General features: G+C 37.6%; 1 protein-coding gene across 4 annotated transcripts in view; it reads left to right on the forward strand.

The window, feature by feature from the left end:
- The window catches only part of DPH5 (diphthamide biosynthesis 5), a 40,072-nt gene that overhangs the window by 6,080 nt on the left and 6,219 nt on the right, over window positions 1-27,773 (forward strand). For all 4 annotated transcript variants that reach the window (XM_068965557.1, XM_068965555.1, XM_068965559.1 and 1 more), the window contains exons 4-5: window positions 2,565-2,673; window positions 17,110-17,230. In XM_068965557.1, coding sequence (XP_068821658.1) covers window positions 2,565-2,673; window positions 17,110-17,230 — 230 coding nt within the window. The remainder of the gene's footprint in view (window positions 1-2,564; window positions 2,674-17,109; window positions 17,231-27,773) is intronic.

Raw genomic sequence — 27,773 nt, forward strand, 5'->3', positions numbered from 1 at the left:
TTTTTCCTTAAAACAGACTGTTCTTGCCAGTTTCTATTTAGTAAAATAATAGATTCTTTGAGACCCAACTTAGATGCCACCTCTTCTAAGAATCTTCCCATGTTCTATTCAGGAGTAAATGCTTTTTTTTTTTTTTTTAAACTTCTAGCGAATTAGTTTCCCTCATGTCAGTGACTAGTCATATATAACATTGTATTCATATTTATGTGGTATTTACTGTACTGTAGTTGTTTTTCATTTACCCACTGTATTACTATTAAGATATATTAGTCATTGGAGATAAGATGATAAGGAAGGTATAAATTTTAATTGGGCCTTGAAAAATTTGAATTTAAATTAATTAAATGGATAAACCAGGAATGGAATACAAAATGTAACAAGGCACTGAAATGCTTGCTTATATATGACCAAAAAATGTACTGTGTTTAAGTTTAAGCCCCTTTCTACTTATTTGAATAAAAAATTCAAAAAGAAGAGGAAATTGTTTACTCAATCTTAAATTATTTTTTGTAATTTTTTAAAAAATTTCAAATATTTAAAAATTTATAAAATTTATCATTTTAAGCATTTTTTGACAGTTCAGTAGCATTAAGAACATTCACATCATTGTGCATCTATCAGCACCATCCATCTCCAGTAATCTTAAATTCATGAAGAAGGTACTTGAAAGTCAGTTAAGTCAGTTGGTGTAGTTCTCATCTTTGCCCTTTTATCTAGGTAGTTTAAAGCAATGTGGAAGTTAATCACATAAAGAATGTAAATGACTTTAAAATATACTGCATCAGTAGATCTGACTCAGTCATGTGAGAGATGACAGTGCTAAGCTTTCTATCCCCATAAAGAGCAGTTGAACAAGGTTGTCATTAAACAGATTCTTTCTAAAGATAGTTCTGTTTTTATTCCATTCTCTATTTTAATGTGCTCTATAACTATATGTATTTTATAATAAATGAACACATAATTTTTTATCTTTATGTTGTGTGCCATTTCCTTCATGGCATGCATGTGCACACACACACACACACACACACACACACACACACACACACCCCTACCTTTCTTTGCCTGTCTCCTATGTACCTTAATGTGAGTCATTTGATTGTTCCCATTCTGCAAATTAATGTTATTATAAAGTAAAATGTAAAATAAACATACTCAGACTTATATATTCAAACTGATTTTGGATAGAGCCACACATGCCCAGAAATAGTAATAAATTTATCCTTACACACAGCAGTACACATATGCATGTACGCACCTGCACATACGCACACACACACACACACGCACACACACACACACACACACAGCCTTTCTCAGTCTAGTATAATGAAATATTTTCATGAGCCACAGACTGAGGAATGCCTGGTGTGAGGGTGTTAAACATGTAGTTCATTCCAGTTCTGTTTCTTTTTTTTTTAATGATGCAATATAATCTAGGTAATTGTGGTAATAAAATAACAGTTTTATCACAGTTTTTCATAGCAGAAATCTGAGAGGCTCATTTAATCACATTTGTAGCAGTTTCACAAAATCAAATCACTTTGCCAGGTCATTAAATCTTCATAGTATACCAACCACATCTGGTCTTTTTAAATGAACTTGTGAAAAAGAGAATAATTCTAAACCAGTTTTTCTTTCTGCTCATCTATTTAAATAACTCACCAAGTAACTAATTTAATTTCCCCTTATCTTAGTGTTAACTAGTAAAATTCTGTTTGAAAGGGATATTAAAAACATTCTTTATAACGGACGTTTGTATTTTTTAAAGAAGCTTATTCTAAGTCAAATTAATGATTATTTTTATAGTAGCTGTTGTTTCATTTTATGTGTGTGATTAAAAACAGACTTCCCTGGTGGGCATTTGTTAATCTGTTTCTGGCTGCCTCATGGGGTAAAAGCCCTTGATCTTGCTACTTGGTATGCGTTGACCAGTTGACAGGTTCTGCTTGTTTGTATGTAGTTTCTCAAACATGCTAATGTTGCTTTCCCCAGTTGGGCCTGGAGGTTTCATCAAGGGGGATACAAGCTGTTAATAATGCAGTTCTAAATTGATTTGGGGTTAAGTTTCACAGTATCCATATTTATGTTTACACATATTCTCTCTTTACCCCGAGAATCAAAGCCTTCAAAATAGAGCAGAAATTAACAAGTAGTCTAGTTGTGCTATAATTTGAAACTTTGTCACAGAAATTATAAGAGAGGTCAAAATATTTGAGAATTGCTTCTCAAGTTCAGTTGCTGAGTAATATTCCACAGATGTCTTTTGCAGGTATTAACAGAATAAAAAGATCAAGTTAAAAGTTCCCTTTTTTCTGTAGCTGCCAAGACTGCTTTAAGAGTGTTAAAGGCATAATTTAACATTGTACAGGGCCTGTGTAAACTTATACACTTGCCAGAATTCCCAGATGACAGATTAAGCGGGTGCTTTGAAATATTTGAGGGAGAACAGTGTCCTTGACTGATTCTTCTCGACTGTTTGGGCTCATGAAATGTTGTAGATTTACTGTCTTAAAAAGTCAGTTTTTGTTAGTTTAACCCAACCTGATCTTTTCTCACTATAGGGCTACAACACACAGTGATCTTATTCTGAGAGCAACGAAACTGGGGATCCCTTACAGAGTTATTCACAATGCGTCCATAATGAATGCTGTAGGCTGTTGTGGTTTGCAGGTAATACTACAAAAGAATGGTTTTCTTAGTGGTATTTGGCAAAAATGTTTTTGTTTTCTGCAAATTCCCATAGATTTTATTATATTTCATGAGTTATAAGACAATATTATTTTATATAAGACTGTGTATTAAGTTTTTTAATACTAGATATTTTATACTAATTTTCCTATACCTTAGACTTTTCCCCCTCCCTCTTAGATCATTGAAATTTATCTAAAGAAAGATTTTAATTCTATATCCAATTGGTACATACAAAAAAGGGACTATAACTCAATTGGTTAAGTATTCCTAAAACCTTTTTACATTATTCCAAATGACTTGCTCTGCATTGCTGAGGGCCATGTTTTTCCACATGGGTATTGTTTTCTGTGTGGTCAAGAGCACTATGATGGAGCACTTCTTAAAATAATACATAAAAGAGCTAAATGCCAGTGATATTAGGCTTTTAAGCCAACTTTGCAGTTACTGATATGTAAAGCTAGTTGTTTTTAACCCAGAAATCTTGGTTCTGAGGAGTTAAAGGAGTACTCTAGCTGCATTTAAGATTTTGTATTTCAAAGGTGGAACACGAACGCCAGGAACATTCATGTTCCAAGTTTGAAATTTGTGTTCTGATGTTCACATGTATGTAATCCCTGACAGTTGTGACTGCTTATGGTCAATAGTAGTTTTAAGACTCCATTGATTGTTAAGACACAGTCCTATTTCAGATATAATAGGAAAGAATTTGCACCTTACAACCTGTGAAATACATCTTCCTGGAATACATAATTTTAAATAACCTTGCAAAGTAAGGGACGACATGAGCTGAGAACTGTTGGCCTGTATTAGTTGGTTTCCTCTCTGTGAATATGAAACAGACATTTTATTTTCATGAAATCTTAAATATTTCATTCATATATGTGGAATATTCTCAAAATCAAATAAAAGAAAAAATAGTAGTTATTCTTTGGGGAATCATTTATGTATTTCCAGTATCTTGGGAAGTATAAAGATAGCTTGATCCTTTCTGCACATTTATTTTAAAAGAAATATAATCGTATAAAACTTAATTAATACTTGTATGCTTTAGTGACGCCCATGGGTAAAAGCTGCTGTCAGTTATGAAGTAGTGGCATGATTATTCTGATAAATGCAGTTTAAAATTTTCTACACACTAGTTAGATGTCCCAGATGCATTACCACATAGAATAAGAGCTACTAATTATTAGGCACAAAGAGATGACTCAGAGCCAGTGGATTCAATGCTAGCTGTATATATGGGAAATCTCAGAAAACACTTTTTCTTTTATTCTGAGGGTCAATAAAATTCTATCTAATAATTCATCCGTTAAAAAAAAAACAGCAGCTGTTTACAGCAAGAAGCTACATTACCCTTGGAACTCAGTGCTGTCTCTGGGACTTTAGAGGGAACTGTATTTTTTGTACTACCTAGGAAGAGTAGCTCACTTTAATTGACTAGTCCTGGCCAGTCATCCCAGAAATATTGCCTTTGGTTCTGAAGAACCAGAGAAAAAGTGTAAATCATTTACCTTTCAATATTCATTACTTGCTTTTGGTTATAACTATGTCCAAATTGGCAAAGAGCTTTGCTGTCTGTTTTGTCTTCTAATAAAATGCATACTTAAAAAAGCCTTGCCAATTCAAGTCTTCTTTTTTACACTTAAAATTCTTTCTGAACATTTCTGTGTTGGAATAAATTGAATTCTTGATGCTCAGATTCTTGAGTGATTCTCAATCTAATGTGCTTTCCTCTGGACAATGCTGCCTTTCAGTCATTTAAGAATGATTGCCAGGAGAAAGGAAAAAGGACAAAAGTTATCATGTGTTAGATAAAAATATGTGAATCTTAACGCTAATTGACTATATATATTTTTCATATTGGTTTTGTTTTTATATCTGAAGGTTCGTTAGTCCCTTTCCATCATATTTTGCTCTAAATTATCTTATGATAATCTATCATTTAGAGTTTTTAAGCCTAAATTTTTAAAAGATCCTTGTCTTTCTTATGTAAATCTGTTATCCAGACTGATAAAGTTAGACTTGTCCCTCTGATCCTCTACATTGATAAAGAAGTGCAGTTGTTTTTCTTATGTTTAAAATGAATGAAGGTATTTGAGAAGACATTTACTAAGCAAATTGAAGTTTCTATACGTGTAAGCCCTCAAGATCATATCATATTTACATATATTATTATTGTTTTTAAATGTAACTTTCAGTTTTACATGAGATTTCTCTAAGCAGCCACAAAATATTGTTTCCTCATCTTAGTTCTGTTTTCTAATCTGGATATGAAATGACTTACTACTTGTGTGAAAAACAGAAGATAGCTTTCTGTTTTCTGGCTTATGTATTTATGAAATCTCTATGAAAGTATAATTCTTGTACCATGCAAGATATTCATATCCCAGGAGAAGGAGGGATTGATGCCTTAAGTATTGATGCCTTTGTATAGTTTTCTAAGATAAAAAACATAGAAAAATAATCGTATGCATGGCATGCTTAAATTTTTAAATAAATGTCTGTCAGTATCCTGCAATGTGAAGTCAAGTGGGCCTTAGAAAGCATCATTACGAACAAAGCTAGTGGAGGTGATGGAATTCCAGTAGAGCTATTTCATATCCTGAAAGATGATGCTGTGAAAGTGCTGCACTCAATATGCCAGCAAATTTGGAAAACTCAGCAGTGGCCACAGGACTGGAAAAGATTTCATTCCAAACCCAAAGAAAGGCAATGCCAAAGAATGCTCAAACTACCGCCCACTTGCACTCATCTCACATGCTAGTAAAGTAATGCTCAAAGTTCTCCAAGCCAGGCTTCAGCAATATGTGAACCATGAACTCCCTGATGTTCAAGTGGTTTTAGAAAAGGCAGGGGAAGCAGAGATCAAATTGCCAACATCCGCTGGATCACTGAAAAAGCAAGAGAGTTCCAGAAAAACATCTATTTCTGCTTTATTGACAATGCCAACGCCTTTGACTATGTGGATCACAATAAACTGGAAAATTCTGAAAGAGATGGGAATACTAGACCACCTAACCTGCCTCTTGAGAAACCTATATGCAGGTCAGGAAGCAACAGTTAGAACTGGACATGGAACAGACTGGTTTCAAATAGGAAAAGGAGTACGTCAAGGCTGTATATTGTCACCCTGCTCATTTAACTTCTATGCAGAGTACATCATGAGAAATGCTGGATTGGAAGAAACACAAACTGGAATCAAGATTGCCGGGAAAAATATCAGTAACCTCAGATATACAGATGACACCACCCTCATGGCAGAAAGTGAAGAGGAAGTAAAAAGCCTCTTGATGAAAGTGAAAGAGGAGAGCAAAAAAGTTGGCTTAAAGCTCAACATTCAGAAAATGAAGATCATGGCATTCGGTCCCATCACTTCATGGGAAATAAATGGGGAAACAGTGGAAATAGTGTCAGACTTTTTTTGGGGAGGCTCCAAAATCACTGCAGATGATGATTGCAGCCGTGAAATTAAAAGACACTTACTCCTGGAAGAAAAGTTATGACCAACCTAGATAGCGTATTCAAAAGCAGAGACATTACTTTGCCGACTAAGGTCCATCTAGTCAAGGCTATGGTTTTTCCTGTGGTCATGTATGGATGTGAGTTGGACTGTAAAGAAGGCTGAGCACCAAAGAATTGATGCTTTTGAACTGTGGTGTTGGAGAAGACTCTTGAGAGTCCCTTGGACTGCAAGGAGATCCAACCGGTCCATTCTGAAGGAGATCAGCCCTGGGATTTCTTTGGAAGGAATGATGCTAAAGCTGAAACTCCAGTACTTTGGCCACCTCATGCGAAGAGTTGACTCATTGGAAAAGACTCTGATGCTGGGAGGGATTGGGGGCAGGAGGAGAAGGGGATGACAGGATGAGATGGCTGGATGGCATCACTGACTTGATGGACATGAGTGTGAGTGAACTCCGGGAGTTGGTGATGGACAGGGAGGCCTGGCGTGCTGCGATTCATGGGTTCGCAAAGAGTTGGACACGACTGAGTGACTGAACTGAACTGATCCTGCATAATATAAAAATTCTGGCAAAGTCTCCTTCCTTATAATAGCTGGTCTTTTTTTCTCTTTACTATTTTGACTAGCATTTATGGAAAAGACAGTAACATGTACCAGTGGTCCTCTGTCTTTAGTGTTCATCAGAATTACCTAGAGGGACTATTAAAGAGTTTGCTGCCTTCCCTTCAGATTTTCTGATACAGTATATATCTGAGGTAAGGTTCTGAGAATTTGAATTTCTAAGAAAATCTCAGGTGATACTGAAGCTGCTGGTTATAGGCACCACACCTTGAGAATCACCAACATAGATAAAACATTTCTTAGAAAGTTGAAAACTGTACTGTCATTCTCTGTTGGAAAAGTCAATCTTAGTTCCAGAAATATGCTTGATAAATGTAGAATGTTACCTTGCTGTGCTCTCTTGCTCAATTTCCTAAAAGGGAAGTGGGCACCACTTTCGAAAGGCATTCTTGTCATCTCTGTGAAAGAACTTTCCTATGAATTCAAAAACAGCCATCAGGTTATTGAAGAGAAGTGCTGCTTTGGGTAAGGTGACAGACCTGGACCATATGTACTTTCCAACATCTTTACCTTAGGTTAAGGAACAGTAGTATTAACCAACAGGAGACTCTTAATTATTAGTATTAGTGAAGGTAAGTAGTTGCATAGATTAACACTTCTACTCACACATACAGACAGTTGCTATGTGTTTTATTACAGTATGCCATAAATACAGTTCTTTACCACAAACCACATATACCTAATGAAATTTTTGTTGTTGTTAAATGGAAAGTATATTAGAGGTTGCCAAGTTAGACATCATTAAGAGGAATAGTTATCTGTTTATTCAGCAAATACCATTTGCCTTCTTACTGGATTTTCAGATGGTGAAGAATTCGCCTGCAATACAGGAGACCTGGGTTCAATCCCTGTGTTGGGAAGATCCCATGGAGGATAAATGACAACCTACTCCAGTATTCTTGCCTAGAGAATTCCAAGGACAGAGGAGCCTGGTGGGCTACAGTCCGTGGGGTCACAAACAGTCAGACTTGACTGGATGACTTTTACTCTCTTACTGTTTGCCTGCTGAGTTTCTTTGGATATGGTAATAAACCTGACCAAGAATGTCTCTGCTCTCAAAGAGCTTACATTCTAGTAGGACAGAGAAGTGATAACAAAATAAATGTCAGGTAGTGGTAAGTATAAGAAATTCAAGAAGACTGCTACATTAGAGAGTGACTAGATCACTACTGTCGTTGAGTGGTCAGGAGAGCTCTCTCAGGGTGGTAACATTTAAGATTAGATAGGAATCAGGAAGGGACAAACATATCCCAAAGTTTGGACAAAGACCCTAAAGTGGAAATGAGCTTGGCTTCTTAAAGGAAACAAAGGAAGGCTTGCTGGAGAGTTAGCAGGCACAGGGAAGAGTGATCTGAGGCTGGATATGTGGGTGGACTTGGATCACTAGGCTGTCTAATACACTATCAGGAGTTTGGATTTTATTCTAAGTGATACAGACTAACTGCCTTTAGAGGGATTTAAGCAGAGCAAATACTTGATCTGATAAGTATGTATACTATCATGTAAGAATCGAATCACCAGTCTATGTCCGATGCAGGATACAGCATGCTTGGGGCTGGTGCACGGGGATGACCCAGAGGGATGTTGTGGGGAGGGAGGTGGGAGGGGGGTTCATGTTTGGGATCGCATGTACACCCGTGGTGGATTCATGTCAATATATGGCAAAACCAATACAGTATTGTAAAAAAATAAATAAATATAAAATAAAATTCATATCTGAAAAAAAAAAAAAAGATAGCTCTAGCTGGTCTGTGGAGATAGAATTGCTACCAGGCAAGACCAGAGGTGAGGAAATCAGTTAGTAAGTTTATTCTATTCCTTTAGAGGAGAGATGATGGGGGCTTAGATCGCATGGAGAGGGTGGCGTATAATAGATGATAAGTTCTAGTATCCTATATATTTGGAAGCTAAAAAGTTGGCCTGTTTTCCAACTTATTTTTTTATTTATTTATAAAATATTTATTCATTTATTTGGCTCTGCCAGGTCTTAGTGGTATCATGCGGGATCTTTCTTTGCACCATGTGGGCTTCTCTCTAATTGCAGTGTGCAGGCTTAGTTGCTCCTTAGTATGTGGGACCTTAGTTCCCCTACCAGGAATTGAACTTGAGTCTCATGCATTGTACGGCAGGTTCTTAACCCCTGGACCACCAGTGAAGTCTGTTTGCCAACTTTAGGCAAAGGTTACCTAGATTTTCACTGAGTTAACTTTGAGATTTTTCACAATTAAAATGTTAGTTACAAATGTGTACTTTAAAATCATGTTGTTTGAAATACCTAGGCAACAGATACTTGTAACACATTATTTTTATTCTGAGGATTTTTCTAGTCAAAGAAAAATTATTTATTTATCAAGAGCCAGACATTGTGGTTATATTTAAACATTCCTGGTAATGAAAAATCAAGGATTTTTCTAAGTAGACAAAAGACAAGAGGAACAAGTCCTTCTTTTCTTGAAATCTTCAAGTTAAACATTTAGCAGTGTAATCATGCTCTGCTTTTGAAGAGTCATTTTGTAATTTTTTTCTTGATAATAAATGACATATGTACTCATAAAAATTGGAAAAATACAGTAAGTATAAAGAAGAAAATAAAAGCATCTATCGTCTCACCTCCTAAAGGTAACCACAGTTATCATTTTGGTATATTTTCTTTCAGTCTTTTTACTTTGCACTTACTATGTGTACATTCTCCTGAATCTGACAAACTAAGTAAAAGAGTTATATAATAATAAAATGCTTTTTTTTGGCCTAGTATTTATTTATAATTTAGAATTTATTTAGAATTTATTATTAGCGATTTGTGTGATAGAATGTATTAATTCTTGTAAAAGTTTGGTGACTGAAATAATTTTGAGATATTTAAAGGAAATGTAAATAAAACGGTTTGATGAAACCAGGTAGCAGTGATTTCTGCATAAAAACTTCCTTATCAGTTGTGGCTGACTTCAGGGAAAAGGCTGTATAATTTTCTCATCATTATGAAATGCTTCCACTTTCTCTGACTGTTGCATGAGTGACCTTGATTATTGCCATATGTTCCCCTGTTTATATAATACCTTTCTACTTTGGAAAAAATATATATTACTGTCAAAAAGTAAGAACTCATTTCCTTCCTTTTTAAAAATAACACTCATTGTGATAGCATTTTGACCTTGTTGTAGTTCTTACTGTTAGTTTTCAGAAGCATTAAATTGGTTTCATTGTTGTCCAGGCACTATTTTAGAAATGATAAAACTTAATGAGTACAAAGAACAGCAGATTAGGTAATAAGGGTATCAGAGCTCTGCATTACTATTGTCACCTTAGAAAATCTTAGAAAAACTCATCCAGTAAGTTCTCCATTCTTTTAGTCACTTCGGAATTATTTTTGACCACCTGTTAAATCATGAGTATATTAAATTTTTTCCCCTTCCTTTTCATTTCCTTTTTGTTAGTCACTGTTTTAATAGCCATCTTACCATTATTCTCCTACAGTTTATAGTTTTCTGCTTAAATTGTAGATCTGATTATGCCATTCTTCTATTCAAACAGTCCTGGTAAATCTCCATCCTATAAGAGAGTTCAGTTACTTGTGTATGTTTATGTGCTCACTGTATTATAAACTCCTTAATTTACTCATCTTCATATCTTCCTTGCTACTTTATTGCTGTGTATGCATAAAATCAATGTGCAACAAATATTTGCTGAGTTGGATTGCTTATTTATTTATCCCACCCTGCTTGCCCCCCACCCCAAGGTGGATCTTGTCTTTGGAATTGTATGCTTTAAATTGTGATTCTTTCACTTAATTTATATGTGGGCTCTCTTATTTATATGTGAAAATATAAATCTTACAGCTCTTCTGTCTACATAGTCATTCAACTTTATCTGTGTACCTACTTCTGTGTATAATCTTTCTTACTGTTGGCAAAAATCAGTGTTATATCAGTGTTAAGCAAAATGCACCAGGGCTTCCCTGGTGGCTCAGAGGTTAAAGCGTCTGCCTCCAATGCGGGAGACCAGAGTTCGATCCCTGGGTAGGGAAGATCCCCGGAGAAGGAAATGGTAACCCGCTCCAGTATTCTTGCCTGGAGAATCCCATAGACGGAGAAGCCTGGTAGGCTACAGTCCACGGGGTTGCAAAGAGTCGGACACTACTGAGCGACTTCACTGGATAATCACTGGATAAGCAAAATGCATGTGAAGATTAAAAACAAAAACAAGTATTATATATAAAAAACAAAACTAGTAACTCTTGATTAAATGGTTTTGTGGTACATTTTTGGACAGCCCTGCTGGCTCAGCTTTCTTTTACATCACAAATTTAAGTGATCTGGTTAGGATATACATATATAAAATGATATATGTAGGGCTTGCTAAAGTTCTTAGCAAGTTAAATTTTCTAACTTTTCCATATCCAAAAAAGATACTTTTTAACTTAAAAATCACAAAATATTTTCATTTGAATTTAAAATGTATGTGCATTCTCAGTTATGTCTGACTCTGTGACACCATGGACGGTAGCCCTCCAGGCTCCTCTGTCCATGGGATTTTTCCAGGCAAGAACACTGGAGTGTGCTGACATTTCCTTCTCCAGGGGATCTTCCCAACCCACGGATTGAACCCCCAGGTCTCCTGCAATGCAAGCAGATTCTTTACCATCTGAGCCCTTGAATATAAAATACCAAAGCATTAAAATCTAATTATAAAATGGAGTTTACAAAGCATCTGTACTTCTGAAAGAAAGGAAATATCAGCAGTGAGATGAACAATAAGACTATTAAGGTCATTCAGGCAAGTTGTATTGAGAACTCAAACTAAGGTAGAGATAAAAGAAATGAATAATGTCTGGGTAACCTATAGAGCAAGAATTGACAGGAATTGGTACATAGTAAGATGTCAGGAATTAGACATACTTGTTAGAGGCAAGGCAGGCAGTACTTACTTCTAGACAGTTGCTTAATGTCACTCTCAGTATTGCCCAAGATTTCCCGCCTCTGTTCCTTTGTTTACATTATCTTATTCTGCATGTTCAGCTTCCCTAGACTAAATCTTACCTAAGGTCCAGCTTATATTCTGTCTATTCAAAAGTTACCTTCAGGTGCTCTCTAGATGGGGGAAACGCTAAACTCTTACAATCTATGTCTAATTTTTTATTATTGTTTTTTACCTCATATTTGTCCTTTCTTGTGCATTTTTTCACTCTTAACTAGTGCCTTATATGTGATTAAATATTTCATTTTGAATTGAGCTTTTATCTTCAATAGATTAAAAAAAAATCATGATTCAGTATCAAGTTAGATAAACTGCTTTCCCTATAACTTACTCTAGGTTAAAATTAAAAAAGCCAGTATTTACCTACTGTTTTTCAAAACTGCTCTTTTTATACTGTTTAAATGTAGGATGGTAGGTACACGGGCCTTGGCAACGCAGTTCTCGTCAACTGTATGATTTTGTTCCAGTTTCCTTTTGTACTTGTAAGTCCTTGAATTGTGAAACACAAAGGGACTGGTCCTTCTGTTCTTTGAGGTTCTGACATCTAAATGGTGAAACTGTTTGCATAATGTTCCAGAATTCATTGAAGAAGTTTGTACCACAGCCATGGAAATGGTTACAGTCTATAAATCAGTGTCCTAGAAAGCAGTGCTTATGTGAGGTTTTCTTTAATCGCCCAAATTAGACTGTTCAGAGAAGCTTTTACACAAAGTGTTTCAGCTAGTGTTTACATGTGACTAGCATCGCAATGCTCTTTTAAATGAACTGTTCCTTGCTTTTTGAATGAAGAATATATGTCCATGACTATATTTCTGTGACTCTTAAAATATTGAAAACTTGTTTATTTATTTATGGTGACATATATAGTTTTCTTTAATGGTTTTACTGTAAGGTTTTTTTAAATAGAGTAATGTTAATATTTCAAAATTTGATCAGAGATGCCAAAAATCCTTTTCAATATGTAAAAGATTGAACTTGTTTCAAATATTTGGTAATATTTTTGAGCTCACTCCAGTAAGGAAAGCAGTTGGATTATAGTGTAACACAGTGTTTTAGAGCATCTTCATTATAAACATTATCATTGTTAGATTATCACATCCTTAACATTTATTAAGTCTTTACTAGGCACTGGGCACTACATACAGTATATCAATTAATCCTTAACAAAACAGATTGTTAGGTTTATAATTATATCGAATTGGCAGGGGAGTTCCTCCTGAAAGTCACTCAGCTAGTCACATGATCATCCTGGTAGTAGGAACCAGAGCCGTGACTCCACAGCGTTTGCTTGCTATGTGAGGTATAAGTAAGACTGCATATTTCCTGAGGGCTGGAGCTCTGTTTCTCTCTCATTTTATACCCGTGGATAATGTAATGCCTGGCACGTTGCGGATGATTCATAGTAAATATTTGTTAGATACATTTGCCTCTCATAGAACAATACCAATGACAGAAACCCCCAAGAGAGCAAGGCTTATTCCTTGTAGCTTACCTGAATGTATTCCAAAGATCTCACATTGGAACTCTACAGTTTTTTTTTACAGAGAAATCATATTAGGTGTGGCTGGAAGGTTTATGCTTTCATTCTGAGAGTTATATAGGTCTTTGTAAACTAATCTGTGAGTGTGACTGCCCTTGAATAGCGTGGCTTCAATGGGGAAATCCTCTTTAGACAATTTTCAAATGGACTTTGGGAATAAAGCCTATTGGTAAGTAGGTTGGAGGCTGTGACCATGTGAGGAATATGATGAAATGAACCTTCTCTTGGTAGCTCAGAGTCACCATTATGAGTATGAGTGATAGTTTTTAAGCTCTCCGTGTATAAACATCAAGAAAGGTTGAGCTTCTTTAGGCATGTAGAGGTGGAGGACCCTGAATATGCCTCTTGCAGCAGCATTGTTCAAATGAAGAACTTCAGGCTTAGAAAAGTTAGGTGATCTTGTGAAGTCATACAGGTGTTTCAACCGAACAGCTAATTTGTGGCAGAGGACTAGGTGTGATTTTCAGCATTTAGTGCTTTCCAGCTGTATTATGCAGGTCAGAAAGCAACAGTTAGAACTGGACATGGAACAACAGACTGGTTTCAAATAGGAAAAGGAGTACATCAAGGCTGTATATTGTCACTCTGCTTATTTAACTTCTATGCAGAGTACATCATGAGAAACGCTGGGCTGGAAGAAGCACAAGCTGGAATCAAGATTGCTGGGAGAAATATCAATAACCTCAGATATGCAGATGACACCACTCTTATGGCAGAAAGTGAAGAGGAAGTAAAAAGCCTCTTGATGAAAGTGAAAGTGGAGAGTGAAAAAGTTGGCTTAAAGCTCAACATTCAGAAAACGAAGATCATGGCATCTGTCCCATCACTTCATGGGAAATAGATAGGGAAACAGTAGAAACAGTGTCAGACTTTATTTTGGGGAGCTCCAAAATCACTGCAGATGGTGACTGCAGCCATGAAATTAAAAGACTCTTACTCCTTGGAAGGAAAGTTATGACCAACCTAGATAGCATATTCAAAAGCAGAGACATTACTTTGCCAACAAAGGTCTGTCTAGTCAAGGCTATGGTTTTTCCAGTGGTCATGTATGGATGTGAGAGTTGGACTGTGAAGAAAGCTGAGTGCCGAAGAATTGATGCTTTTGAACTGTGGTGTTGGAGAAGACTCTTTAGAGTCCCTTGGACTGCAAGGAGATCCAACCAGTCCATTCTGAAGGAGATCAGCCCTGGGATTTCTTTGGAAGGAATGATGCTAAAGCTGAAAAAACTGGAGTTGACTCATTGGAAAAGACTCTGATGCTAGGAGGGATTGGGAGCAGGAGGAGAAGGGGACGACAGAGGATGAGATGACTGGCTGGTATCACTGACTCAATGGACGTGAGTCTGAGTGAACTCCAGGAGTTGGTGATGGACAGGGAGGCCTGGTGTGCTGTGATTCATGGGGTCACAAAGAGTCGGACATGACTGAGCGACTGAACTGAACTGAACTGAGCTGTATTAAACATTATTTTAAGCAGTCTTTAAATTGAATAGTTAAGATCTGTATGTAACAGCTTTAGTATTAGGTTTTACAATATATTAAGTCTTTGAAAAGTCCATTGTGCAATACCTAGATAGGAATGAATATAAGAATATCATTCACAGTTTAAATAACTTTTTACATGTTATTTGGTTCACACCACTCTGTGGGTAGGAAAGGCATGTGTTATCACTGTTCCTATTATAGAGATTAAGACTTGGAAGGAAAGAGTAATGTCACCCAGCTAACAAATTGCAGAACCAAAGCTCAAAACTAGATTTTCTCAACATAAGATTTGGAGTTGGATTCACTTAAGTCAGATGTGCGGCTAGTCAGGAAGCAAGTTGGAACAAAGATGCTTCTTGGTTGTGTAATGGTTGCTGGGGTCCAGCCCCTGTGGATCCAGGGAAATTCGAAGGGTGAATGGTGTAGGTGAGGAAAGTTTATTTATTTAGAAATATAAGATTAGATTAGGAAGAAATAGTGTAGTAGGAAAATTTGGTGGAGAAAAGAGACTGAATAACTTGGTTTATGGGGAAAGCCAATAAAATCTCAGGACAAGATATCTGCACCATCTACATTGGGCCACCAGTGCCCATTTGAATATTGGAGAGCGCCCCACCTTGGGCTCTCTCTCTCACGGAACTTAAAAGCTGGGGCAAGTAAGTAGACTTGGCGAGCCTCTTCGCTCCAGATGGGAATTCAGCCAGAAAAGGAGAGGGAAGGAGAGGGAGAAAGAGATCCAGTCAGAAGCAGATTTCCAAGAAACTAGTTCGAGAGACTAGTCCGAGAAACTGGTCCATCCTTTATTGTTCAGAAGGCTTTTTATACTTTTGATTGTACATAGAGATCAATGGGTAATACAAAGTTATGCAGCATCAGCAGCCCTGACTTTTATCGAGATCAGGCTTTCTCTGTGCATACCTAGTTGTATACATAAGTCTTAGGTGATTTACATCATCTTCTGGCCAGAGGGCCAATTAACATTTTACAGCCCTTTTTCTGATAAGGGTTTGTCAACCAGAAGACTTATTTGTGTTAACAGTGTTCTTCCCAAAGTCTGGTGCCACTCTCAGAAAGCACTAAATAAAGTTACATTCTTACATAGCAAGGACACAAGAGGAGTGCAGTGATATATAACAAAGAGAAAAGTAATTAACCCAAAAGTCTAGTGTTGCTAAGATCAAAACTACTATATTCCTATTCCTATATCCCAATTACATTGATTAATATCTTTCAGGTGCCTAAAAGATAAAGAATATGGAGGCCTGGCATCAGTCATTGAGTCAACAGTGGAAACCTGTCACCAATATATTTTTTAGCTCTTTATAAAAGGCTCTGTATCTTTAAGATGCTTTAAGCTTTGTGCTTCTCGTGGTTGGGGGACTGTAAGCAATTCACAAGTTGTAAAAAGTCCGGGGGAACCTGTTAGGCAAGTTAGAGAGCCATCAGAGGGGGTTTGAGCTGAAACATTCCTTTCAAATGCAGAAGACTGAAGCCCTAAGTTAACTTTTTCCAGAGAGTGTCAGAAGAGTGGAAAAGCACAGTACAATAAGGCAGGCAGACTCTGGTTTTTTGGGGGTAGATGTTCAGGAAAGCCCAGGGGGAACCCCTGAGGCCTGACTCACCTTGCCCATCAGGCCTCTCCGCATGACCTTGTCATGGGTGGGATCTCCCGTGCTGGCTCCTGGCAGATGGTCATGTGGAGTAGATGGGCCACCGCTGGGGGAAAGGAGGAGATTTGGGAAAAGGCCCTTATCGTTGAACTCTAGAGTTGGGGAATAAATAGTGGGGAAAGTAAGGGCATAGGTTTTGAGATGTAACCACAGTGAGTATGCAGTGTATGAATTTTACTGAGCTGGCATTGTAGAAAGGAACTCTCCCTCAGACCCAGGTTTGAGTTTGTTTTTACTAACTAGCTGTGTGACCTTAGGCAAGCCAGTTCATCTTTCTGAGCCTTGGTGGACTCCTCCATAAAATGAGGGTAATAGGAACCTTATGAACACTGCTCTGACTGCTCACAAGTCTTTTTTTTTTTTTTTTGCTTCCTTCTGGGTTCTCTGTATTTCAGTATTTTTAGCAGCTACCTAGCTAAATCATGAACTAGTTACATATGTTCATGTGCTGAATATAGAAATACTAGAAGCCTCCTACCAAAAGGTCATCAGAATGACACCAGCTGCTATGGAGCAAAGGGAATTTTTATTACTTTTTTTTGATGACAGAGTTGATCCCCAGTCCATCTCAAGTTTGGGTGTCACTTTTTATTTCAGTTGTTATCGATGAGACAGTAGTTAGTAAATTGTTACATCATTAATTAATGTTTTTATTTTTTCAGTTGTATAAGTTTGGAGAGACAGTGTCTATCGTTTTCTGGACGGACACTTGGAGACCAGAAAGCTTCTTTGATAAAGTGAAGAAGAACAGACAAAATGGCATGCACACATTATGCCTACTAGGTAAGTGCTCTGCAGTTTCTCTAGAGTCACAGTATGGAGTTGTCATATTGTTCTTGTTTTGATTTTGTATGAAGGTAAAACCGTTCTGTGTGATATAGTCTAGCTACTCTGTGCATGGTGTGCCCTCCCCCATATTCTTGTGGAGAAGTGAATTTTCATTCCAAATACAACTTGTCTATTTCTGTGTATGTAACACACTACTTCTGCCCTATTAGATCCTCTCCAGCGTTCCATCTTGTACCCATTTGTTCATTAAGAGCCTGTCCTCATCAATTTACAGCAACTCAGAAGACATATACTGAACATTTACTCTTACCAAGTTCCATCCTATCTTTCTTGAGGTGTCCTTTGAATACTGCAGTCGTGATGCTATCAGAATTACAGAATTATAGACCTGAGAGAGACTCTGGAAATGGAGGCCCAGAGATATTGGATCATTTTCCCACTATCACCCAGCTTATTGGTTGCAGAATTGGTAGAGTCTACAGGGCCTGTAATTCACAGCTCTTTTCACTGTATTATGCTGCTAAATTGTATTTCCTACCTAGTGTGGAAAGAGTTGGGGTTACTGTCTTTGTGTACAAAGATGATGGTACTGATAGAGCTTCAGGAGTTTTAGCTACTGCATTTGCCAGCAGAGATACTGGAATTATAATGATTCACATTCACTGTCAGTTCCTTTTCTACAGTATGTGTTGTAAAAATACTGTAATCAGAGCTTTAATCTGTGGCTGATCAACAGAAGAGAAATAACTGTCATCTTTGATAACTTTGAAGTGACACTTGTACTTGACATCAGAAGACAAAATCTGAGTGCTACTCTATACTAGCTAGAGAGTATTTTGAACAGTCCATACCTTTGCCTTCTTTTTTTATCAAATAGTAATAGCCTTTTTCTTGTCTTTTGGAAGTGTTTAGATCAGTATGTGTGTGTGTGTGTGTGTATGCACATACACATATATAAAATATACATAAAAAATAAATACATTATATTTATTTACTTTAAAGTCTCTAGTCTTTTGTGTCGAAGTCAAATTACTGTGTTTGTAAACACTGATTCACACTCTTGTAGTGTTTTTTTTTTATCATTTGTTGGGAACAAAATGCTCACGTATTGGCATCAGTCCCTGGATCATACACTGAATTGCACTGTTTTGATTCTACTGTGTGTGAAGTTGTCCAGTAGAAGAATGTCTGCCATGTAGCACAGAATCAGGACAAACAAAGAACCCATAATTTTGACCTCTGTAGTAAGTATAGATATTCAGAACATTAGAAGAGATTCCTATTTGCCAAAGACATTTAGGCTGTCTCGAGGGGCGGTCCTAAGATGGTGGAGGAATAGGACGGGGAGACCACTTTCTCCCCCAAAAATTCATCAAAAGAACATTTGAATGCCGAGTAAATTCCACAAAACAACTTCTGAATGCTGGCAGAGAACATCAGGCACCCAGAAAAGCAGTGCATTGTCTTCAAAAGGAGGTAGGAAAAAATATAAAAGATAAAAAGAGAGACAAAAGAGGTAGGGATGGAGAGCCGTCTTGGGAAGGGAGTCTTTAAAAAGAGAGAAGTTTCCAAACACCAGGGAACACTCTCACTGGCGAGTCTGTGGCAAGCCTTGGAACCTCAGAGGTCAACATAACTGGGAGGAAAAATAAATAAATAATTAAAACCCACAGATTATGTGCCCAACGGCAACTCCCAGTGGAGAAGCAGCGCAGATGTTCACATCCACCGCTAGCAAGTGGGGGATAGGCAGGGAGGCGTGGGCTGCATTGCTTAGGGTAAGGACCAGGCCTGAATGCCCTGAGGGCAATCTGAGGGAACTAACTTGAGAATAGCAAACCAGACTATGGTATAGCTATCCCACCAAAAGCCCTAACCTAAAACATCGCCAGGCCCGCTCACAGAACAAAGGACTGAGCAGAGCTAGCCAGCTGTGGACCGGCCCATCCCCTGCTAGAGACAGGCAGGCGAAGGCAGCCAGAGCCAGAAGGGGGCAATCGCGGCCCCAAAGAGGCACCATCTACCAAACTGCAAGCAGGCTTCGCTGCTAACTAAGGCTTCCTGGGATTCTGGATAGTCAACGTCCGCCGGGAGGGTCACAGCCAGAGATCAGCTCCCCAGAAGAGACACATGGCATGCCTGAGAAGGTGTGCTGGTTGTACACCCAGAAAACCGAGCAGCAGGGATGGAGGAGGCAATAAGTTGCAGCCTTCAATTGGGGGCAACTGCGCTCACCAAGCACCTGGTCACCTGAGTTGCTAGGACCTGGGAAGAGCACAAAACACAGGCCCAACTGAGTCTGCACCATTGTGGAGTACCCAAATACCTGAACCTGAGTGGCTTAGACCTGGGAAGTGCATACAACCCAGGGCTGGCCTCAGACAGTTTCCGGCAGAGCAGCCCAGAGTCTAAGCACTGTAGACTGGGAAAGCACACACGCCGTGAGTGGGGGCAAACCCAGTGTGGCTGAGACACTGCAAGCACATACCAGTGTTATTTGTTTGCAGTGTTCCTCCCTCCCCACATCACGACTGAACAAGTGAGCCTAAAAAAGCACCACCACCCCCTTGCATCAGGGTGGAAATTAGACACTGAAGAGACCAACAAACAGAAGAAGCTAAAACAAACGGAGGGAACCACCTTGGAAGTGACAGGTGCAATAGATTAAAACCCTGTAGTTAGCACCAACTACATAGGAAAGGGTCTATAGATCTTGAGAAGTATAAGCCAGATCAAGGAACTATCTGAAAATGAACTGACCCCACACTGTCCACAACAACACCAGAGAAAGTCCTAGTTATATTTTTACTATTATCATTTTTTTAAATAAAAATTTTAAGTCCTCTATTACTCCTTTAATTTTCATTTTTATAACCTACTATTACTATGCAAAAAAGACTCTATTTTTTAAAGCAAACTTCATATATTTATATTTAATAATTAATGTGACTTTGTTTTTTTCTTTAATATTGTATTTTTGAGAATCCAACCTCTACTTTAGATTTTTAATCTTTGCTTTTTGGTATTTGTTATCAATTTTGTACCTTTAAGAACCCAACCTTCAGTACCCATATTTACTTGGGAGCAAGATTACTGGCTTGACTGCTCTCTCCCCCTTTGGACTCTCCTTTTTCTCCACCAGGTCGCCTTTATCTCCTTCCTCCCCCCTTCTCTTCTCTACCCAACTCTGTGAATCTCTTTGTGTGTTCCAGACGGTGGAGAACACTTAGGGAACTGATTACTGGCTGGATCTGTCTACCTCCTTTTGATTCCCCCTCTTTTCCTCCTGGTCACCTCTGTCTCCTTCCTCCCTCTTCTCTGTATAACTCCGTGAACATCTCTGAGCGGTCCAGAATGTGGAGAGCACATAAGGAAGTGATTACTGGCTGGCTTGCTCTCTCCCCTTTTGATTCCCCCTCTTCTCCTCCTGGTCACCTCTGTCTCCTTCCTCCCTCTTCTCTTCTTCATGTAACTCTGTGAACTTCTCTGGGTGTCCCTCACTGTGGAGAAACTTTTCATCTTTAACCTAGATGTTTTATCATTGGTGCTGTATAGATGGAGAAGTCTTGAGGCTACTGTAAGAATAAGACTGAAAACCAGAGGCAGGAGGCTTAGGTCCAAATCCTGAGGACACCATAGAACTCCTGACTCCAGGGAACATTAATCGATAGGAGCTCATCAAATGCCTCCATACCTACACTGAAACCAAGCACCACCCAAGGGCCAACAAGTTCCAGAGCAAGACATACCACGCAAATTCTCCAGCAGCACAGTAACATAGCCCTGAGGTTCAATATACAGGCTGCCCAAAATCACACCAAACCCACTGACATCTCATAACTCATTACTGGACACTTCATTGCACTCCAGAGAGAAGAAATCCAGCTCCACCCACCAGAACACCGACACAAGCTTCCCTAACCAGGAAACCTTGACAAGCCACCCATCCAACCCCACCCACAGTGAGGAAACTCCACAATAAAGAGAACTCCACAAACTACCAGAATACAGAAAGGCCACCCCAAACATAGCAATATAAACAAGATGAAAAGGCAGAGAAATACTCAGCAGGTAAAGGAACAGGATAAGTGCCCACCAAACCAAACAAAAGAGGAAGAGATAGGGAATCTACCTGATAAAGAATTCTGAGATAGAGAATCTACCTGATAAAGAATTCCAAATAATGATAGTAAAAATGATCTAAAATCTTGAAAATAAAATGGAGTTCAGATAAATAGCCTGGAGACAAGGATTGAGAAGATGCAAGAAAGGTTTAACAAGGACCTAGAAGAAATAAAAAACAGTAAATCAATAATGAATAATGCAATAAATGAGATAAAAAACACTCTGGAGGGAACCAACAGTAGAATAATGGAGGCAGAACATAGGATAAGTGAGGTAGAAGATAGAATGGTAGAAATAAATGAAACAGGAAAAAAGAAAAACGAATTTAAAAAAATGAGGATCTCAGAGACCTCTGGGACAATGTTAAACGCCCCAACATTCGAATCATAGGAGTCCCAGAAGAAGACAAAAAGAAAGACCATGAGAAAATCCTTGAGGAGATAATAGTTGAAAACTTCCCTAAAATAGGGAAGGAAATAAGCACCCAAGTCCAAGAAACCCAGAGAGTCCCAAACAGGATAAACCCAAGGTGAAACACCCCAAGACACATATTAATCAAATTAACAAAGATCAAACACAAAGAACAAATATTAAAAGCAGCAAGGGAAAAACAACAAATAACACACAAGGGAATTCCCATAAGGATAACAGCCGATCTTGCAATAGAAACTCTTCAGGCCAGGAGGGAATGGCAGGACATACTTAAAGTGATGAAAGAAAATAACCTGCAGCCCAGATTACTGTACCCAGCAAGGATCTCATTCAAATATGAAGGAGAAATCAAAAGCTTTACAGACAAGCAAAAGCTGAAAGAATTCAGCACCACCAAACCAGCTCTCCAACAAATGCTAAAGGATCTCTAGACAGGAAACACAGAAAGGATGTATAAACTCAAACCCCAAACAATAAATGGCAATGGGATCATACTTATCAGTAATTACCTTAAATGTTAATGGTTGAATGCCCCAACCAAAAGACAGAGACTGGCTGAATGGATACAAAAACAAGACCCCTATATATGTTGTCTACAAGAGTCTCACCTCAAAACATTGGACACATACAGACTGAAAGTGAAGAGCTGGAAAAAGATATTCCACGCAAATAGAGACCAAAAGAAAGCAGGAGTAGCAATACTCATATCAGATTAAATAGACTTTAAAACAAAGGCTGTGAAAAGAAACAAAGAAGGACACTACATAGTGATCAAAGGATCAATCCAAGAAGAAGATATAACAATTATAAATATATATGCACCCAACATAAGAGCACCACAATATGTAAGATAAATGCTAACAAGTATGAAAGGGGAAATTAAGAATAACACAATAATAGTGGGAGACGTTAATACCCCACTCACACCTATGGATAGATCAACTAAACAGAAAATTAACAAGGAAACACAAACTTTAAGTGATACAATAGACTAGTTAGACCTAATTGATATCTATAGGACATTTCATCCCAAAACAATGAATTTCACCTTTTCCTCAAGTGCACACGGAACCTTCTCCAGGATAGATCACATCCTTGCCCATAAATCTAGCCTTGGTAAATTCAAAAAAATTGAAATCATTCCCAGCATCTTTTCTGACCACAATGCAGTAAGATTAGATCTCAATTACAGGAGAAAAACTTAAAAATTCCACCATATGGAGGCTGAACAACTCACTGCTGAATAACCAATGAATCACAGAAGAAATCAAAAAAGAAATCAAAATATGCATAGAAACGAATGAAAATGAAAACACAACAACCAAAACCTGTGGGACACTAAAAGCAGTGCTAAGGCGAAGGTTCATAGCAATACAGGCATAACTCAAGAAACAAGAAAAAAATCAAATAACCTAACTCTACACCTAAAGCAATTAGAAAAGGAAGAAATGAAGAACCCCAGGGTTAGTAGAAGGAAAGAAATCTTAAAAAATTAGGGCGGAAATAAATGCAAAAGAAACAAAAGAGACCATAGCAAAAATCAGCAAAGCAAAAAGCTGGTTCTTTGAGGAGATAAATAAAATTGACAAACCATTAGCTAGGTCATCAAAAAACAAAGGGAGAAAAATCAAATCAATAAAATTAGAAATGAAAATGGAGAGATCACAACAGACAACACAGAAATACAAAGGATCATAAGAGACTACTTTCAGCAACTATATGCCAATAAAATGGACAACTTGGAAGAAATGGACAAATTCTTAGAAAAGTACAACTTTGCAAAACGGAACCAGAAAGAAATAGAAAATCTTAACAGACCCATCACAAGCACAGAAATTGAAACTGTAATCAGAAATCTTCCAGCAAACAAAAGCCCAGGACCAGACGGCTTCACAGCTGAATTTTACCAAAAATTTAGAGAAGAGCTAACACCTGTCCTACTCAAACTCTTCCAGAAAATTGCAGAGGAAGGTAAACTTCCAAAGTCATTCTATGAGGCCACCATCACCCTAATACCAAAACCTGACAAAGATGCCACAGAAAAGAAAACTACAGGCCAATATTACTGATGAACATAGATGCAAAAATCCTTAACAAAATTCTAGCAAACAGACTCCAACAACATATTAAAAGGATCATACATACCAAGTGGGCTTTATCCCAGGGATGCAAGGATTCTTCAGTATCCACAAATCAATCAATGTAATATACCACATTAACAAATTGAAAAATAAAAACCATATGATTATCTCAATAGATGCAGAGAAAGCCTTTGACAAAATTCAACATCCATTTATGATAAAAACCCTCCAGAAAGCAGGAATAGAAGGAACATACCTCAACATAATAAAAGCTATATATGACAAACCCTCAGCAAACATTATCCTCAATGGTGAAAAATTGAAAGCATCCCTAAAGTCAGGAACAAAATAAGGGTGCCCACTCTCACCACTGCTATTCAACATAGTTTTGGAAGTTTTGGCCACAGCAATCAAAGAAGAAAAAGAAATAAAAAGGAATCCAGATAGGAAAAGAAGAAGTAAAACTCTCACTGTTTGCAGATGACATGATCCTCTACATAGAAAACCCTAAAGACTCCACCAGAAAATTACTAAAGCTAATCAATGAATATAGTAAAGTTGCAGGATATAAAATCAACACACAGAAATCCCTTGCATTCCTATACACTAATAATGAGAAAATAGAAAGAGAAATTAAGGAAACAATTCCATTCACCATTGCAATGAAAAGAATAAAATACTTAGGAATATATCTACCTAAAGAAACAAAAACCTATATATAGAAAACTATAAAACACTGGTGAAAGAAATCAAAGAGGACACTAATAGATGGAGAAATATACCGTGTTTGTGGATCGAAAGAATCAATATAGTGAAAATGAGTATACTACCCAAAGCAATCGATAGATTCAGTGCAATCCCTGTCATGCTACCAACGGTATTTTTCACAGAGCTAAAACAAATAATTTCACAATTTGTATGGAAATACAAAAAACCTCAAATAGCCAAAGCAATCTTGAGAAAGAAGAATGGAACTGGAGGAATCAACCTGCCTGACTTCAGGCTCTACTACAAAGCCACAGTCATCAAGACAGTATGGTACTGGCACAAAGACAGAAATATAGATCAGTGGAACAAAATAGCCCAGAGATAAATCCACGCACCTATGGACATCTTATCTTTGACAAAGGAGGCAAGAATATACAATGGAGAAAAGACAACCTCTAACAAGTGGTGCTGGGAAAACCAGACAACCACTTGTAAAAGAATGAAACTAGAACACTTTCTAACACCATACACAAAAAATAAACTCAAAATGGATTAAAGATCTAAACGTAAAACCAGAAACTATAAAACTCCTAGAGGAGAACACAGGCAAAACACTCTCCAACATAAATCACAACAGGATCCTCTATGACCCACCTCCCAGAATATTAGAAATAAAAGCAAAAATAAACAAATAGGACCTAATTAAAATTAAAAGCTGTGCACAACAAAGGAAACTATAAGCAAGGTGAAAAGACAGCCTTCAGAATGGGAGAAAATAATTACAAATGAAGCAACTGACAAAGAATTAACCTCAAAAATATACAAGCAACTCCTGCAGCTCAATTCCAGGAAAATAAATGACCCAATCAAAAGATAGACCAAAGAACTAAACAGACATTTCTCCAAAGAAGACATACAGATGACTAACAAACACATGAAAAGATGCTCAACATCACTCATTATCAGAGAAATGCAAATCAAGACCACAATGAGGTACCATTTCACACCAGTCAGAATGGCTGCTATCCAAAAGTCTACAAGCAATAAATTCTGGAGAGGGTGTGGAGAAAAGAGAACCTCTTACACTGTTGGTGGGAATGCAAACTAGTACAGCCACTATGGAGAACAGTGTGGAGATTCCTTTAAAAACTGGAAATAGAACTGCCTTATGACCCAGCAATCCCACTGCTGGGCATACACATCGAGGAAACCAAAATTGAAAGAGACACATGTACCCCAATGTTCATTGTAGCACTGTTTTTAATAGCCAGGACATGGAAGCAACTTAGATGTCCATCAGCAGATGAATGGATAAGAAAGCTGTGGTACATATACACAATTACTCAGCCATTAAAAAGAATACATTTGAATCAGTTCTAATGAGGTGGATGAAACTGGAGCCTGTTATACAGAGTGAAGTAAGCCAGAAAGAAAAACACCAATACAGTATACTAATGCATATATATGGAATTTAGAGAGATGGTAATGATAACCCTGTATGCGAAACAACAAAAGAGACACAGATGTGTAGAATAGTCTTTTGGACTCTATGGGAGAGGGTGAGGGTGGGATGATTTGGGAGAATGGCGTTGAAACATGTATATTATCATATGTGAAATGGATTGCCAATCCAGGTTCGATGCATGATACAGGGTGCTCGGGCCTGGTGCACTGGGATGACCCAGAGAGATGGGATGAGGAGGGAGGTGGGAGGGGGGTTCAGGATGGGGAACACATGTACATCCGTGGCAGATTCATGTCAATGTATGGCAAAACCAGTATGATATTGTAAAGTAAAAAAAAAAATAAGACATTTAGGTTGTCTCATGTACAAAGTTCTCTATTATTCAATAATATATAATTTGTACATTATCAGAACCCCAATCAATATATCTCTTTTAAAAGAGAAGACTGTAGAAAAGTTTTACTAATGGTTAGCATTTCTTATAGGGTAGAATTTGGAAATTATGTAGAGCAAAGGTTAGCAAACTACCTCCGCTGGATCAGATCTAGGCTACCACCTGTTTCATAAAGTTTAATTGGAACACAGCCACGCTACTTCATTTATGTATTATCTATGTCTATTTCATGCTACAATGGCAGCAATAAGTAGTTTTGGCAGAGACCTTGTGGCGTTCAGAACCTAAAATATTTACTTCCTCGTTCTTTACAGAAACGTTTACTGACTCCTGATCTAAAGTAAAATTCTGCCTAATTTAATGTACACCCTGTATTCCCCAGTGATTTTCTTTCCCATTACCTTGTGTAACTTCTTATCTTATCATTCATCTGAATTGTTTTATTAACTCGTTGGTTTCCTTCTTCATAAGAGCAGGGACTTTGTCTTACTGATTCCTCTCTTTCTAATGTCTAGAAGTGTAGCACAGTGTAGCTGTCCAACAGATATGTAATAGAAGATAATTGGTTGACTTTTTCTTTTAGTTTCAGACTTGATCTTATTACCCATTGGCACAGAAAATCTTTAATTCTTGCTAGTTCATTCAGTTCCAGCTAGATTACATTCCTTTTTTACTCCAGTAAGAGTGACACCTAATTAATTCTAGATCTAGTTCAGGCCATGCATGCTTCTCTGGTATTTTTTTGGCTTATGCCTGAATCCCACAATTTACTGGTATGATAATGCTTTCTTATTTTAGTTAATTATCAGTGTAATTTAGTGATTCATTATTAGCTAATTAGCTTTATAGTTTTATGTTTGGATTTTCCATGTGGAAAGATACTAGTCTCCCTCTTTAGTAGTTCTTATTGGCAGAACTTATTTTGTGGTTCTTCTTAATTCATGTGGAATATGCCATTAAAGGTATCCATCATGTTATCTTATACTTAGAGCCAATTAAGGCCAGCACTATGTAGAAAGTCAAAGGAGAATGATGCAAGAGGTACAGGCATTTAAAAAAGCTTGGCAGAGGTAGAAATATATGCAACTGAGGGATGAAAAATAGGGATTCATTGGAGCTCAGATATGAAGTGTGTGTGTGTGTGTTTAAACAACAGAGCTGAGAAGTTTTTAAAACAGAATGGGGATAAAAGTAGTCTTAATAGGTAAGCTACCTGTGATAACATCTTCATGTATCACGAAAAAAATGGAGGAAAGGGGGAAAAATTGGAATTATCTTTTGGAAGCTTTGAAAGGGCAGTTAGAAATTCAGCTCACAGTATTTATTAAGTAT

This window comes from Capricornis sumatraensis, chromosome 2 (assembly GCF_032405125.1).
Source record: "Capricornis sumatraensis isolate serow.1 chromosome 2, serow.2, whole genome shotgun sequence".
NCBI lineage: Eukaryota > Metazoa > Chordata > Mammalia > Artiodactyla > Bovidae > Capricornis > Capricornis sumatraensis.